Source organism: Lichenostomus cassidix, chromosome 15 (genome assembly GCF_008360975.1).
Source record: "Lichenostomus cassidix isolate B80296 chromosome 15, HeHo_3.0, whole genome shotgun sequence".
Classification (NCBI taxonomy): Eukaryota; Metazoa; Chordata; class Aves; order Passeriformes; family Meliphagidae; genus Lichenostomus; species Lichenostomus cassidix.
In genome coordinates, this window is record NC_139496.1 from 10261030 (window position 1) to 10276508 (window position 15479).

The 15479-nt window shown below is 51.9% G+C and overlaps 1 protein-coding gene and 1 long non-coding RNA gene across 7 annotated transcripts in view; one reads left to right on the forward strand and one right to left on the reverse strand.

Moving 5' to 3' along the window:
* Window positions 1-267: 267 nt before the first annotated feature.
* SRRM4 (serine/arginine repetitive matrix 4) overlaps window positions 268-15479 on the reverse strand; it is a 44895-nt gene continuing 29683 nt past the window's right edge. For 4 of the 5 annotated variants that reach the window (XM_085076116.1, XM_085076117.1, XM_085076115.1 and 1 more), the window contains 5 exons: window positions 10166-10503; window positions 8352-8564; window positions 7982-8092; window positions 6745-6891; window positions 268-6145 (listed from right to left, as the gene is read on the reverse strand). In XM_085076116.1, the coding sequence (XP_084932242.1) occupies window positions 5881-6145; window positions 6745-6891; window positions 7982-8092; window positions 8352-8564; window positions 10166-10503 (1074 nt within the window). In that variant the 3' untranslated portion in view covers window positions 268-5880. The remainder of the gene's footprint in view (window positions 6146-6744; window positions 6892-7981; window positions 8093-8351; window positions 8565-10165; window positions 10504-15479) is intronic. The other variant, XM_085076118.1, reaches the window with a different exon arrangement.
* On the forward strand, window positions 7411-11188 carry LOC146430416 (uncharacterized). 2 transcript variants are annotated; one of them, XR_014855362.1, is made up of 2 exons: window positions 7411-7520; window positions 9026-11188. It is a non-coding gene; the product is annotated as an uncharacterized LOC146430416 (long non-coding RNA). The 2 variants fall into 2 exon arrangements; XR_014855361.1 differs by having other exon boundaries at window positions 9052-11188.

The following is a 15479-nucleotide window of genomic DNA, read 5'->3' on the forward strand; positions in this document are numbered from 1 at the left end:
TCATTTCTGGCTTGGCCTCCCAGTGCCTGAACAGGGTGGGGGATCCAAAGTGCCTGGCAAAGGGCAGCAGGAGCCAGGCCCAGCAGGGAAAGGAGAGCTGCCAGAAATACTAGCCCACAACTTATTTTGCTTCAGCCAGTGCCCTGAGGAGCCAGTCCTGGGCAGCTGGGAGTGGAGGCACATGCCCTTCCCTGGGAAGCAGCTGAAACAACCCGAAATATCCCACCGCACGCACTTGTATGCAAAAGGAACATGATGCAAAGGAAATACTGTCCGAACCTTTATTGGAACCTTTTTCTAACCAGGCTAACAACTCAAACACCCAGGAAGACTAAAGGATACAGAACACATGTGGATGGAGAGCAAGGGGAGCTTTACAATGAACTCAAGCGAACAGATGTGCCGGTGTCGTTTGGGGTGGAATCAACCAACAGGCAGAGAACAGAGACACTGTTTCCCTCATGGCTTTTCTCACATCTTGGCTTTTGTTCTGAATTTTCTTCTCATTCCCTGGGTTTTGAAGGTGGAGAGCTGCCTTGGGCTGGTGAGAGTGTTGTTCTCTAGGCATCATGGGATGCTTGACCATGACACTGTTGCTTTGGAGACCCTCCCAGTCATGTGCAAACTGCCGGGTAGCAGCTAGGTCATGAAAATTATTTATTCTCTGGTGAAGAGGTAATAAAACCCCACTGGACACTAATGGGTAAAGTCTTCACTTAGGCACCTGAACTTGTCCTTTTCTCAAACCAATAGCCTGATAGCGCCGAGGCTGAGCACATGGCAGCTCCCAGACAGCTCTGTGGGAGCAGCCCAGCGCTGGGCACTCTCCTGCTGATGCTGGAGCTGTGTCCACACTCCACCAGCTCTGCCCAAGGAGCACAAACACCTCCCACTCGAGCGAGCAGAACTGCTGCGGCGTTGGTGGAGTGACACCGGGGCAGGGTGAGATTTTTAGCACATCTCATGCTCTTCTCAAAGCAGGGGGAGGATGCCTGCAGCAAGTTCTGCTCGTGTTGGAGACAACAGGGGAGGCCTCCCCAGTCCTGCCCTGGCTGCTGAGCTCCCATGTGGGCAAAGCTGCTGGCTCTGGCACAGAGCTGGGGGAAGGGGGAAAAGCAGGACATGGCACGAGGGTCTCAGGATGTGGGAAGGGTGGACATCCTTGCTTCCTGGTAGAGACCATGGCCAGTCACATAAATCCTATCCCCTTCCTCATTGCTGATGCAAAGAGTGACAAGTGTCCCCTTTCCCCAGAGAGAAGAGGGGACCAGCAGTGGGAGAGCAGAGAACTCCAGGGATTTTTGGTGCCGCATGGCAGAGGAAGAGGAGCAGGGTTATTCCTCCACCAGAGCTGGCCTGTCACCTCTGAACTCCCTGCGCCTTTCCAGGGGGATGTGATTTGTCAACAGAAGCTGGTTCAAGGAGATAGAGAGTTTTCACCTGCCTTGCCCATCTCCATCACAATGAGGTTCCTCTCTAAATATTGGTGGTGAGGTCCAAATGAGCCCAATTTGCCTTCCTCTCTCTAACATGTCTGGCAACACTTCAAAGGCTCCTGCCTTCATGGACCCAACAGCACGACCCAAATAGCTTTTTCTAAAGTAATGCTCAATAAATAGAAGAAATAAATATTAAATAGAGGCCAAGTCCTCTCAGCCCGTTCAATATATGTACAATGCATAGCAAAATAACAGTGATTGGCTGTTGCAGACACGTTTGGTACAAATTCAGTCCCCAAAACAACAAAAAACATTGAGAAAATTGCAGTCAACATAAAGCAAAGCTCAGCCGAGTGCTGCAACCTATGAAGAAAGAACAGAACAGAACAGTGCTTTGAAACATCCCTTATCTTTGCTTTCCAGCAAACCTGCAGAAATGGTGTTGGATTGTTGGAGCCTGGGGTTGGGAGAGGTGGGACAAACCCAGAGCCAAGGCAGGTCCAGTGAATGGGGACAGCTGGTGGCTTCGGAGTCAGCAGGACATTTGGGAGTGGATGCTGTGACATGTGCTCTGCCAGGGAAAGGCAGCAGGGATGCTCGTGGGATGAACCAAAATCATGGGTGGGAAAGAGCCTTTGAGTGTGAGACAGGGCTTCCAAAAAACAGCCAAGATCACCTCCTGATGGTGTGGCCAGCCCTGAACATCCCTTGCGTGTCTGACCACAGCAGCAATTCACCAACACCAAAATGACCAAGCTGCCTTTCCACCAGGTGAACCTGCTCGTTGCAGAGAACACCTGCAGCAATCTGAGATGTTGGATGCAGAGCAAAAATCTGTAAAAGCAGTGAATGAAACAACATTTAAAAAAAAGAAAGAAAAAAGAAGAAGAAAAAAATAGCACTGGCAAAAGGCACAGAGACAGAAAAGCTCACAGGCTTCACGCAAATCCACAGAAACTCCAGTTGTCCACTAACAGAGAGGGTGTACTAAAGCTTGTACTAAAAATCTTAAATAAGTTAAAAAATAAATAACACCGAGGGAAACTCACATGTATATGCACATGTGCACATACACACACGCACACAGACTCGGTCAGGTCCGTCCCCAGAGGCTGGGTTTTGCAAGGACCTTCCGCAGGGATCGCTCTCTCACAGTCTCATCTCTTTAGTTTTCCCATGGGTGGGTCAGCGCGCAGGGATAAACACGGCAGGGGAGTCCTGGCGACGGCATCCTCCCCGGGAAAGCGGCGGTGGCGGTGCGGAGCAGCCCCGCCGGGTTTCGGGTTGAGCGCTGCGGCGGAGCCAAGGCAAACAGCGCGGGGGCCAGCTGGCACCCGGCCGGAGCGCGCAGGCGACACTTCCCTGGTGGCACCGCCAGCACCCCGCGCTCGGCCAGCAGACCCCCGCCGTCACCTCCGACACGTCCTAGACACACCGCTGTGATGGTCACACCCATCCCAACCCTGCACAAATCTAACGAGAAACCCCAGATTTTAACATGAAAACACGCAGCTCCGCCCCGCGTCCCTCTGTCCATCCCGTGCTCTCCGCCCCGCTCCGGAGAGCGCAAAGGGACACAGTGGCAGCAGGAGTGACTGTCACTCCTCCGGCCACCTCACTGCGAGGGGCCAGAGCTGTAAACCTTTACACGAGACCGGCGGCATGGATACATTTGAACAAACAAACAGATCCAAAAATAACTTAATGTTAGATTAAAAAAAAAAAAATAGAATAAATAAATACTGGTAACAGTGACCACCTGCATCCATTCTGACATACAATTAAAAATAGAATAATAATAACAATTAAATAAATAAATAAATAAATTAAAGAGGTTTACTCCAGTGCAAGTCTGCTTGGGAAACCCCAGGAGCATTTAGCTGCCATGGACTGTACAGGCAGAGGCAGTCCTTGAAGTAGGGATCAGCTGGATGGGTGCAGGAGCTGCTTCAGCCCCACACAACCCTTGGGGTCATCTCCTGACCCACGGGGGGTGGATGCTGCTGACCCTGGCGTGGTGCTTCCATCATCTGTCCCCAGCCATGAGGATTCCAATCGGTGTGAGCTTGGTATTTACACAAGTTGCACAAACTCCCTCTTTTTTCCTTTCCTAGTTTTGGATCTTCAGGTTCACTGCTTCCTTGCTACAGCTCCACGTGTGCGTTATGGGGTGCTGAGGGGCAGGAGGCTGCTCCTGAAACACTGGTCGAGCTGGGTAGGTCTGGATTCCCGTCACGGCCTTTGGATCTTCACGGGGAGCAGAAGGATGGGGTGTTTCTGCATCAAACTGGGAGAGACTCTTTGGGGAAGAAGCATGAGGTTTTCAGCCCTTTTGAGAAGGAGTTCACTGCAGAAAGTGGCCAAGGGGCCACTGTTAGGGCCAGCACAGCACAGGAGGGGAGGCAGTGGCATTCCATCTTTGATCCCTCAACCACAGCCCTGGAGCATTTGCTCAGCCCTACCAGGAATGCTCCTCTCTGTGTCCTAGAAAGGGTCTTTCCAGTAGATGGACAAATTCCCTAAGCCACCAACCATACCAGTGCCCAGCTCTTGCCTCAGCCACCCTCACATTGCCTGCAGATAGCAAGGCAGGGGATGAGGCTCTGGGAAAAAGGGGAGCTTTGCCCATTGAAGGCACAGGCCAAGGGGGACCAGCACCAGGAACGATACTAGGAAAGAGGTCCCTGATATAAAACACCCTCTTGTACCACCCAGATGGAATTCCAGCCTGCACTGCTGTACTTCCCAACAGATAACAGATTTATAGGCTTGCTGAGAGGATCATGCAGTTGCACCACAACAGCTCGTGGCACTCAGCCCTCCTCCACTTGCTGCTTTGTCCCTTTTCCTGCTGCCGGGGGCCTGTAGGTAACTCTTTAGATGGGGGGTGGGTAGGTGGGTTGCATTCCTTTCTACCCCCTCTCCTCCCGCAGATGGTGGCTCCACTCAGCCCTTTTCTGTGACACTTAAACAACACACCTCCTTGACTCATTAAGCCCAAACTTGTTAATAATCATGCAGGATGGAAGGGGAGGGGATGGAAAAAGGGAGGGAGGAAGGGAGGGAGGGAAGTCCAAATTAGCGTCTCTAAGCACCCAGGTGTTGTAAGAGAAATAAACTCCTCAGCACCAGCTCAGCCTGTGCTGGGAGAAGCCTTTGTTACCCAGCAAAACACAGTAATTGCGCAGGCAGCTGGGCTGGCAGAGAGACAAAACCCCAGGGCCCAGGGCAGCCTGTGGCTCCCTGGAAAAACAGGCAATTAGTGGGGGCCCTTCCTGTCCCCCTGCACTGCTCCAGCCTCCCAGTAACAAACTGGGGCACCAGTGCATCCTGCTGCAGCCTGGCACCAGCCCTGCAGCTGTGCTGCTCATCCTGCTGAGCCAGAGGGGCTCAAAGAGCAATGATTTCCTGAAACCCTCCTTGAAATTGCTGTGTGTTTCGAGGAAGGGGAATTGGGGCTCCCTGGCTCATGCAATGTCCTTTTAACCCTGTGTGTTCTGACTGCATCCCACAGCTGGGCTATCTCTGCCCCACCCTCCAGTCCCACCAGCATCACACTCCAAGGGCAATGCTCCCTGAAGAAAAATCCAAACCCAAACCATCCGAGGCCTCCTTTGAGAAGGGAAGCCCATGGCCCCTGTGTCCCACGTGTGGCCTGGCCCTCGGAGCACAGCACACCACCTTCCCTCTGCCTTGTAACCGCCAGACCCACGTCTGCTTCAGACCTCAGCAGGTTGTTTGCAAGCAAGTCGGTGCTGGGGGGATAAAAATAACTCTGGAAAAGGTGCTGCTACCTGGTAGGAAAGGGCAGGAGAAAGGGCAAACAGCCTTTTTTCCCCCAGGAATTATGTCAGGGGGATTTCTAGCCTTCTATTTATAGCAGGGACTGGCTGACTGGCAAAAAAATAAATATTTTCTCTGCAGAGTGGGCAGCAGCTCTGGAGTAGAGACCCAAAGGACCTGGTATTTGCCTTCGTGGGGACAGTCATCCCCCTCATCACTGAAGCTTTCCAGCAAACATCTCCCTGACTGGGTCTGTCCCTCCAACCGAAGTGAATTTGTTGGTTTCTGGTTTGTCAGAAGAGCAAGGAGCAGAATTCTTTCCTTTGGACCAGCTGGTAGTGCTTTGGAGAGCAGTAGCAATGGGGAGACGGGAGCATCAGGGAGGATGGAGCAGGTCTGCCGTGACAGACTCTGTAAAGCACCGACCCTTCTTCCAGCCTGCCCGGAGGAGCTGGGACTGACCCACCCACCGTGCGAAGGGGCTGCACCAGGCGCTCCAGGGCTCTCACTCTGCACCGGGGAAGGGGCACCCGGCAACGCCACCGCATCAGTATCGGGGATGATCGCTATCGATGGCCAGGTAGGTGGGAAGGAAGCGGAGAATGCCAGGAATGTGGCGGTGACGCCGGCACGCGGTGTCAGCCAGCAGCGGCACTCCCTAACGACGCAGGCTGTCGGAGCTGGCTCCTGAGTCATAGCTCCTGCTCCTGCTGCGGCTGCTCCTGGGGCCCGAGCTCCGGCTGCGGCTCCTGCCCTCGGCGCTGCTGCTGCTCCAGCTTCGGCTGCGGCTCGTCCGGTAGCTGGAGTAGCTCCGGCTGCGGCTCGGGGAGCGGCTGAAGCTGCTGTACCAGGAGGAATAGCTGCTGGCGCTGCTGGAGGAGGAGGGGCTGGGGCGATAGTAGGGGATGGGGCGTTTGCGGGCACTGTGGGGACAGAGAGATGGGGGTTATCAGCAACACAGGGGCAGATTTACGGCCAAATCTTCAAAAAGCACTGTTTACTTTGCACAACACTCCCAAAAATATGGTTGTGTTTGCTTAAAAGAAACAAAGAGATCAGGTAGCTGACGGGCCTTGGGATTCAAGCCACCCACTCCCACAGCCCTGGGGAATGTCCCAGCCACTAAGTCTGAAACTGAGCTCTACTTGATGTTGTCCCAAAGGGCCCCCTGTGTGAAGGTTAGAGTCAATATTTGACTCTCTACAATGTGGGACATCTACCTCAGAGGAAGATGAAATAAAAATCCTGTGAGGGAATGCTCCTGGCACCTGAGTCCCTGCTCTGACTTCATGTTCTTTTTTCCTTCAGCTACTGTAAATTGAGAGCCCCCCATCCTCCCTCTGCCTCCAGCTGGAAATCCCCAAGCTCCAGGAGGGGTGGAAGGGCCTGCTGATCAGGCTCAGGGAAACCAGTCTCCTGGAGAAACCTCCTCTGGCAAGGGCTGGGCTCCAAGGACAGCCCACATCCCCCCAGGAAGTGCCAGCCGAGCCTGTCTCCAAAGGATGGGACAGCATCCCCTTACCTTGTGATGCGCCGAGCTTCGAGGTGGCTGGGAGAGTCTCTCCGCCGTTTCCTCAGAGGGGAATAGGAGCGGCGCCGCCGCTGCCTCTCTCGCTCCCGGTGCGACTCCTTCTCGCTGGAGCTGTACTTGTGCTCTCGCTCACGGTCCCTGGGGAGGCACAGCATGGAAGTGTCACCGCCAGGGTTTGTGGGGTGGGTCAGGGATGTGGAGGCAATGAGCTATGAAGGCACAGGTGAGCAGAGGATGCTCAGCTCCAAAGGGACATCTCTAAGTGCTCTGGTGGCATCACTGCTGAGCACTCATATAGCTGGACAAAGAGACACTCGTCTGGCTGGACAGATGGACACCACTAATTGTGTCCGGGGGTTCCAGCAGTGTCTTCCAGAGGATCTGCACTGCCAAGCTAAGATGGCTTCCAGGGACCTGTGTCTGTGGGTGCAGGCTGTATTTAGCTCTTGCTGGCCGTGCTGCTAGAGCTGGCAGCAACAGCCCTGCCAGCAGGCCCCACGTGAGCCGAGGGCCTGGTAGCCCTGCAGGGCTCTGCAAGCCTTGCCAGAAGGAGTGCCGGTGTTGCTATGGTTTTCTCTTTTGTTAAATTCCCACACACGTCAGCACAGGCCCTTCTGTGCAGTGTGGCTGACTTCATACACCCTGCTCAGTGCCATCTGCAAAGCAGCACATTACAGGTCAAGGGCCTACCTGATCCCTGCATGCAGGAAGTGTTCTCCTCACCAGCACGGGGATTGTCAAAGCCTGCAAGAATCGACCCTGGGAATGTAAGATTTTGAGGTTGCAAAATGTTCACAGCAGCAGAGATGCTACCAGGAAAACCTGCCAAAGGCATCTCTAGGGTTGAGCTGTGAGATTGTGTTTTCTATGGTGTGCGGAGGGAGTAGAGGTGCCTGGGCTGTGTTTCCCTCTGCAAGGCTGTGAGTGCCAGCCTCAGGGTATCTGGCATCTGCCCTCACAGCTGGGGCACTTCCCATGGCCTGACAATTCTTTGGCAGAGCTGTGACTCTAAAAAGTAGAATGCCTTTCCCTGCTGCAATCAGATCCCTCTCTGACAGGGGCTGCAGCCCTGCTGTGTGGGTGCTGAGAGCCGTGGGCAGACCCAGCTGGAGCCTAATGCTCTGCCCACAGCTCACACCAGCATGGCAGTGATGGAGGCAGGGGAAAGTGTGAGGCAGCAGACAGCACGGGAGCAGACAGCAAATAGTGCATGAGTGGACGGCTGTACCTGCTACGGCTGTAGCGGGAGTAACTGGGGCTCCGGCGAGGCCTTGAGCTCCTACTCCCAGGACTTTTTTTGCAGGATTTGGAGGAATAGCTGGGGGAACGTGAGGAAGACCTGGATACAGGAGAGAAACATAAAAGAGTTAAAGATGATGGAGGATGAGGCTGTACCACACTACCCCAAATCATGAGGGGGAAGAGTTGTGCCATTCTCCAGGGTCTCAGCTCAGCTCTGTGTGGCCACTTCAACCCAAGCCTTGTGGATCCCTAGGCACCCCCTAAACTCTTACACCTCCCCATGCAAGGAGCCTGCCAGCTGGCGAGAGTTAGACATTGCCCAGGGTGACAGAGACAGCTGTTTCTGCTGGCCTTACCTCTTTCCCGAGGAGCAGGACCTGCTTCGGGAGTACCTGGGAGAGGCCTTGTGGTGCGAGGAGCGGGAGCGGCTGGAGCTGGGGGAGGATCTGCCCGTGCTGGTGTAGGACTCGCTGCGGGAGCAAGGCCTGAGCGGGGAGCTGGGGCTTGGGGATGGCAGGAAGTTTCTCTTCTTCTCCTCTGAAGAGCTGAGACATGAGGACAGGCATGCTCTGTGAACATATATTTGGACACTTTTTGAAGCTGTGGCTGAACTGGGACTGGTCTCTGGCTGAGAGGAGCACAATGCTCCAGAAACAAATATCCCCATCCTCCCATTGCCTAACTGGAGGTAAAAAAGACCTCTCAGCTCCCCAGGCTGCTGTTGTAGGAGATCCCATGTGTGTGGGTCAGAGTCCAAGAGCTCACTCTCTGCCAGAGAGAAGAGGTGTGGAAGAGGTCTCAGGTGGCACAAGCAGCAGCTCATCTGCCCCATGTCCAACACACCAGAGGTGTCTGGCTGGCAGAGCCTGGGTCAGGCCAGTGAGCAGTGCTGGTCCTGGGCAGGGAATGATGTAAGAAGTGCTGGAGTAAAGGAAAGGCAGAGCATGGCAGGGCAAGGGCTGTGCTCCAGCCTGGCTGTGAAGCAGCATGAGTGGGCACTGAGCAGGCATGTCCTGTTGCCTTTGGACAGTGCTGCATGAATTCCTCCTCTTCCAGAAGTGCTCTGGGAATGAACTGGGGTCAGAGCCCAGCAGCCAGGCAGCCTCCCAGCAGCCGGGGCCAGCTGCAATCCCAGCTCCACCCATGTGAAGGCAGAGTTATCCCACTGGAGTCACAATGTGAACGGTACATACAGACTTGAAATTTTACCCTCTGACTGAAAAATGAGACTTGTTCTTACCAACACCCATTCCCCTGGTTCTCTCCTGTCACATTCAGTGCTCCAAACCATGTCCTGGCTCTAACTGTCAGCCTTTAGGACCCAAGGGCCTGAGATGGAAGAGCTCCCTACAACCACTGCCTGATCACAGCCCTGGGTACGACCCATCATATTTTAGTGCCCTCATTCCCAACATCCCCTGGCAAAGCCCCAGGAAGGGGAGGCAGTGATGGAGGCTGGCAGCTACTCGTCTCTCCTGGGGATGATGTGTAGCACTGGGTGATGGTTTGACTCCTGCCCAAGCCTGGATGCCCTGTGGCCCCAATGCACAGAGCTGCTGCTGTTGTCCTGCAGCCAGCCAGGTACTTGCCCCTCTCTGTGCTCCCCACTGGCAGGAGATGCTATCTTGTTGCCCTGGACCAGTGCTGGACCAGCTGTGAAGGCGAAGGGGCACGTTGGGTTTGGCTCATTGGACAGGTGAAAGAACAGCCCCTAGTGAACTGTGTGAAAACAAGTCCCACTTCCCTTCATAGGCAGAGGGGGAGAATTAGCATGGCAATCCCCAGATGCCCCTTTCAGATTGTGCCCAGAAGGGCCAGACTCTCTTTTCTTTGACATGGCCATGCCCAGCTGAGCAGGAATGTGCTCTGGACACAGCCTGACCAGGCCCAAACCCTGCATTAGCCACAGTAATGCCAAAGCACTGACACAAGCAATGTCCAGGGATGCGATGGCTGGGTTTTCTCTTCCTCCTCAGGCTACAGTACTGGTCCTTGCTGAGTTCTGGGCTCCAGACTGGCAAGACCGTGGGTCTGATTGGTACCTGCCTGCCTCCAGAGCACAGAAAGCTCCCTGCCTGCTCACCACGGCACCTGGTGAGCAGGCAGGAGATACAGAGCAACAACATACCAGGTATTGGGCTGCCAGCAGCAGCTACTGGTAATCACTGACCTTCGGTCTTGTCCCTGGGCATCTGGAGACAGATTTTCCAAAGCTGTTCCCTTGGTCTGGGAAAAGCAACTGGTGAAGGAATTTCCTGAATCAGAGCTGTTATCGCTGTTGGCCAGTTTGGGCTTCCCGGACGAGAAGGCATGGCCAAAGCCATCATGGACTAGACTTCTTTTCTCCTGGCTGTCCTTTGACCTGGATGAGCTCGTTTGAGTGGAGGGAGGGGAGGAAGTATCGTTTCCTGAGTCATATTCATGATACTCTCCATTCTGGCTGGCTAGGTTGCCAGGCGGGCTGTCTGTTTTGGTAAAGAGGTCAGCAGAAGACCCTGACTGAGAGATCTGAAAGCAAAAAAGCCATTTGGCATTGTTTGAATGGTTTTTGGGGGGGTTGTTTTTGGTTTTACTTTGCTTTTTTTTTTTTTTTTTTAAATAAACCCAGAAATTTTACCATCATGATGCACTGAAACAAAAGGAAAGGAAAGAAACAAAGTAAGAAAGAAAAAAAAAAAAAAGAAGAAGAAAGGAGAAGAAAATAAAAGCACATATCCCTAAAAGAAATCCACAGTAAGACGAAACTTATTTTCCCCCTGCTATAATAACGGGAAGATTCAGAGATCATGCAAAGAGTATCAGCATGCGGTTCATGTTAAACAAAAGAGTTCAACAAAGTAAGCGGGCAACCAAAGAATTAAAATAAGTAACTAACTAAATAAAAAAATATAACAGAGGACAAAGCCCTTATTTAACCTTAAAGAGGGAAGAAGAAAAAAAAAAGGGGGTATATACATATAAAAAAACCTACATAATCCTTGCAAAGAAAACAAAAATGAAACAAAATCTTTGATGAGTGAATTTTTTAAGCTTCCTTAAGAAAGTGGCCAAACAAATGTCACTAAAATAAGCAACAAAAAAACAAATCAAATCAAATTAAGGGCTTCTATACAAAGCAAAAACTGGCAAATAAACAAGCTTATCACTTTGAAATTAAAAAAAGGATTAAAAAAGGGGGAAAAAAAAGAAAAAAGAGGGTGAGGGAAAAAAGAAATATCCCTTTGGAAATAAAAGATATACAGATACTTATTTGTGTGCTTTTTACCCCCTGAAGAAGATATAGCTAATGCGCTCAAGTGACCTCTAAGAAATTCCCTGGTGTCTTGCGGATAGCATCCACTTACCCATCAAGAACTCCTCCTTTAGTAGGTAAGGTGTAAGAAAAAAGGAAGAGCGGGCAACATAAGTCCATCATTAGTCTCAAATTACATGAAAAAAACATAAACCCTCTCTTCAATCCACACTGCCAACTGTTTGCTGCCTCCTCTATGCAAATGTCATGACTGCTTTTTGTCTGCTCGCTTGTCTCCCTTGTTATTCATTTTTGTTTCCTTCTGCTTTAAATTAGCCTGTCCAGCCCGTTCCTGGAGGCTGATGGCTTGTGCTGAAAAGTTGCAGCTTGCACTAAATCCCCCTGGGCTGTGTGGAAGTGACAAAGGGAACTCGAGTGAGGGAAGAAGCAAAAGAATAGAGGAGAAGTATCCCCACACTGTGTATCAGAGATTTGTGGGGAAGCGGATGGCAGCCCTGCTCCTGCCAGCCTCTGCGAGGGGGTCCAGCCACACCACAACAGGGCCAGCAAGGACCTCAAGCTCACACAGGCTGCCCTGGGCAGGGCTGTTTTCTGGGACCCTGAGCACCACCAAGGGGATTTACATTAATTCAGTGTTTTATAGTTCAGTTTTAATCCCACTGGCATTTACCTGAGCCAGCTCAGGAATGTCCCAGCACTGAGTGGGGCTGTGTTAGTGCTAACACGTGCCTTGCAGTGGGGTGAGAATTAGGGCCAAACGCACACCCGGCAAGTCTGCACTCTCATGTGGCCTCCTCCTCTTTCACTCAGAACCTCTGCTCTCCTCAATCCCACCCATGAGGGTTGGTCCAGGGTTCTTAAAGAGTGGACACACAGGTCTGGATCCCCCACTCGTGACAGTCTTCCAAACATGTTCCCAGCAAGCTGTGCTCCCTCAAACACGTGCACATGCCCTCATGCCATGCTCTGGGGCACACTATGCCCCAGTCTATGCCATGCTCTCCACACTGGGGACCTGGGCCATTTCCTCACCAATCTGGGGCCTTCTGAGCCAAAAAACCCCATTGCAATATTGGTGCTGTCTCAGGCAGCAGAGGAGGCCTGGATCAGCTGTCACACAGCAGGCACAGGGCCAGTCCCTTTGGAAAGTTTAGCTCTGGACTGGCTGGCTTTTTCATCCTCAGAGGTGCTGCAGACTCAGCCTGTGTCATGTTTCATGGATCTCCTTCATCATATTAGATATTGCCTCCACATCCATGCTCCTGCCTGTGGCATTCAATCTGTGTCCCTGGGGAGAGCTGTTCTCAGCTAACCAGGACAGGGACAGCTGACTCAGACCCAGGTGCTGAACCAGCAGCCACTGAAACCAGAGCAGAGTTACCAGCACAGCAGCTCTCAGCACAGTCTGGGCAAGGATGGCTGCCCACAACATCTCGTGCTCTGAAAACACCTGGAGCTGGAGGATCTCCAAGTACTTTCTGTGTTGCCAGGAAGAGAAGCACTACTGCTTCTGGGAGAAGGGATTAGTTCATCCCAGCAAATCCATAATGGAGTTCCCCATCCCCACCCCACTCTAACTTCTAAATGATGCTCAGTCCCAGCTCAGAGGAATCAGGAGCCCAGCAGCAGACATGGGAAATGAAGGGATCTTTCTTCATTAGCCAACTTGTACCTTCAATGCAGAAGCCCTGGACAGAGCAGAAACCTCCCTAATGTTCCCAACTAGGAGTGAGTGGAGACACACATTGCAAGTCCTCATTTCAGCAGCTGGTACTGCTCCTTGCTTCCTCTCAGCTCTAGCACTTCTCTACTAGTCCTTGATTACTCCAGCAGAAACTGGAGTGTCACAGGAGCCTAAGGGAGCCATGTATCCAGCTCTGCTTTTCACCAGTTTTTTCTGAAACCCTGATGCCACATGCAGAGCCCCAAGAGATCTGACCTCTGTGCTGTGGACCACTGCACTCTCCCCAGCCACATTCCAGAAGATTCAGGATTCCACTTTCAAATCACTTTCAAATATAGTACCAGATATTTTTCTGAAAAGATGGGTTTGCTAAATCCTAACCCAGAGACAACCAGCTTTTCACCACCTTTCACTTACAGACATAAAACCACCACATGAGGTACCCCCTGGCTGCAGGGGTGGGATAAGCCTGGAATGGGCACAGGGCTGCTCCAAGGGACACTGACCCCAGCATCACACACAGCAATACCTTCCTCCTGTTCCTCCCCAGTTTCAACAGAAAGGCTGTTATTTCTGCCAAGAAATACAGCAGTTTCTTGGCATTTCTAAACCAGCTTTTCAGACTGACTCCGGGAGCTCAGATCCTCACTTCTGCTCTGCCTTGGCTGACATCTACCTTCAAAGCAGCAATTGTTGTCAGCACATCACAAAATCTGTCAAATGACCGGGAGGATCAACAAGCTCCTCTGTAGTTCAACATCTGTGGCAGCAATGCTCTGGGAAGAGGCAGCGTGGATATCAGTGAAATACAAAGCTGAGAGTCTGTGTGAGGGCTGGAGGGTCTGGATTGGGACAAGGGAGCTGCTAGGGCAGACACAGTAGCTTCTTATTCCAGCACCCCGGGGCACCAGGCTGTGGGAGAGGTTCTGTCCTGCACCAAGAGCCAGGACAAGTCTCAGGATGCTCAACTTGCCTGTCTGCTCAGACCAATTCCCCATATTCCCCACTGGATGACCTTGGCTTTGTTTGTGGTCCCATTTTACTGTTTCTCAAAGCTGTGCCAGCCACGCAGGATAGAAACAGCACCACATCTAAAAACACAGCGCAGAGCTCAATTGAATCAAACCATTCTGTGTGATTCTGAATTCTAATGGCTTTTCACTTTTCTAGGGTGACTTAAAAGAGCCTGCGCTTTCACAAATCTAATTCTCTCTATGTGAACATTTGGATTTTCCCACACACACAACCCCTAATAAGTAATTAAATAATCTCAGTGAACTTTGCTTCATCCAGCTTTCAGCAGGGAATCTACTGCTGCCCTCAAGGGAACCCAGGATATGTATTTATTGGATTTTTTGTTTCAAATCATTATTTAATCAAGATGAAGGGGGAGCAGAAATGAGGCCCTCACTCATATTCCAGACTGTAATTCCGAGTGCGATCCCAGACCAAGAGGCAGCTCGGTCTAATAGGTTACAAAAATACAATCACTGCTCGTCTTCCAATTAAACTGAACAGCTCCATTTACTGTGCCACAAACAGCCCTGGGGCGACAGATGACAATACATTGTCTCAGCCATACGGGGACAGCAGCGTGGCACAGCCTCACTCAGAGCTGCAGGATTTCTTTGGTGGGTCTTTTCTCTCTTGTTTTGCAACTCACTTCAAAGTGGAGTTAATTTCTCTTTCAGAGGGGCACAGTGTCTGCCTTTCTCTCTTTTTCTAGGCATTGTGCTAATGAAAGGAATGGAACACTTGTGTCGGTGACCCCAGCAAGCCCTGCTCTCGGCGAGGGCTCAGCCAACATCTGCCAGAGCCGCCGGCACAGGGACAGCACCTGCTGAGGGGCTGCTGGGGATGGGGCTCTGGGGCACCTCCCCCTGCCAGAGCTGCGGGGAAATGGGCTCACCTCTGCTGAAAAACCAACTTCTGGTTGAGTACAAAGAATAGAAATTCTGTAGGAATTCAGTATAGCCCCTTTTTGCACAGTTAGGAATCCCTGACTTGAGAACATTGAGTGGGAAAGTTGCCTTTTTTTCTGGCTGGATGGGGAGTTCAGCATAAGGCTTCCTCCACCACAAGGGCTAAGCTGAGTCCCAGAGCAGGGAGGCAATGACACAGCTGTCCCTGCAAGCTCTAATCTTGGTTTATTTGGGGCAACACTGCTGAGCAGCCTGGCTCACTGAGACATTGCTGGGGTAAACTCCAGAAAGTGCCAAGGAAAGGTTTTTTCCTTTTCAAGGATCTTTTCAGCCTGCTGGGGTGCAGCCAGTGTATCCCCACCTCAGCTTGGGCCAGGCTGGCACTACTTTGGAGGAAGGATTTGCCTTCCAGCACCTCCTTTGGTACCTGGTGCTCAGCCCAGCCCTTCAGTAGATACAGGCATCCATCCTTTCCCCCCAGCTGCTGCTCCCAGCTCTGAGCTGTGGATTTGTCAGACAATAACCAGCGGTAAGCTCAGTCCCTTGGCTAGGAGGGGAGAACAGGAAAAAAAGAAAAGAGAACAATTTCCATATTTATAGAAGGTTTTGCCTTTCTGCTCTTCAA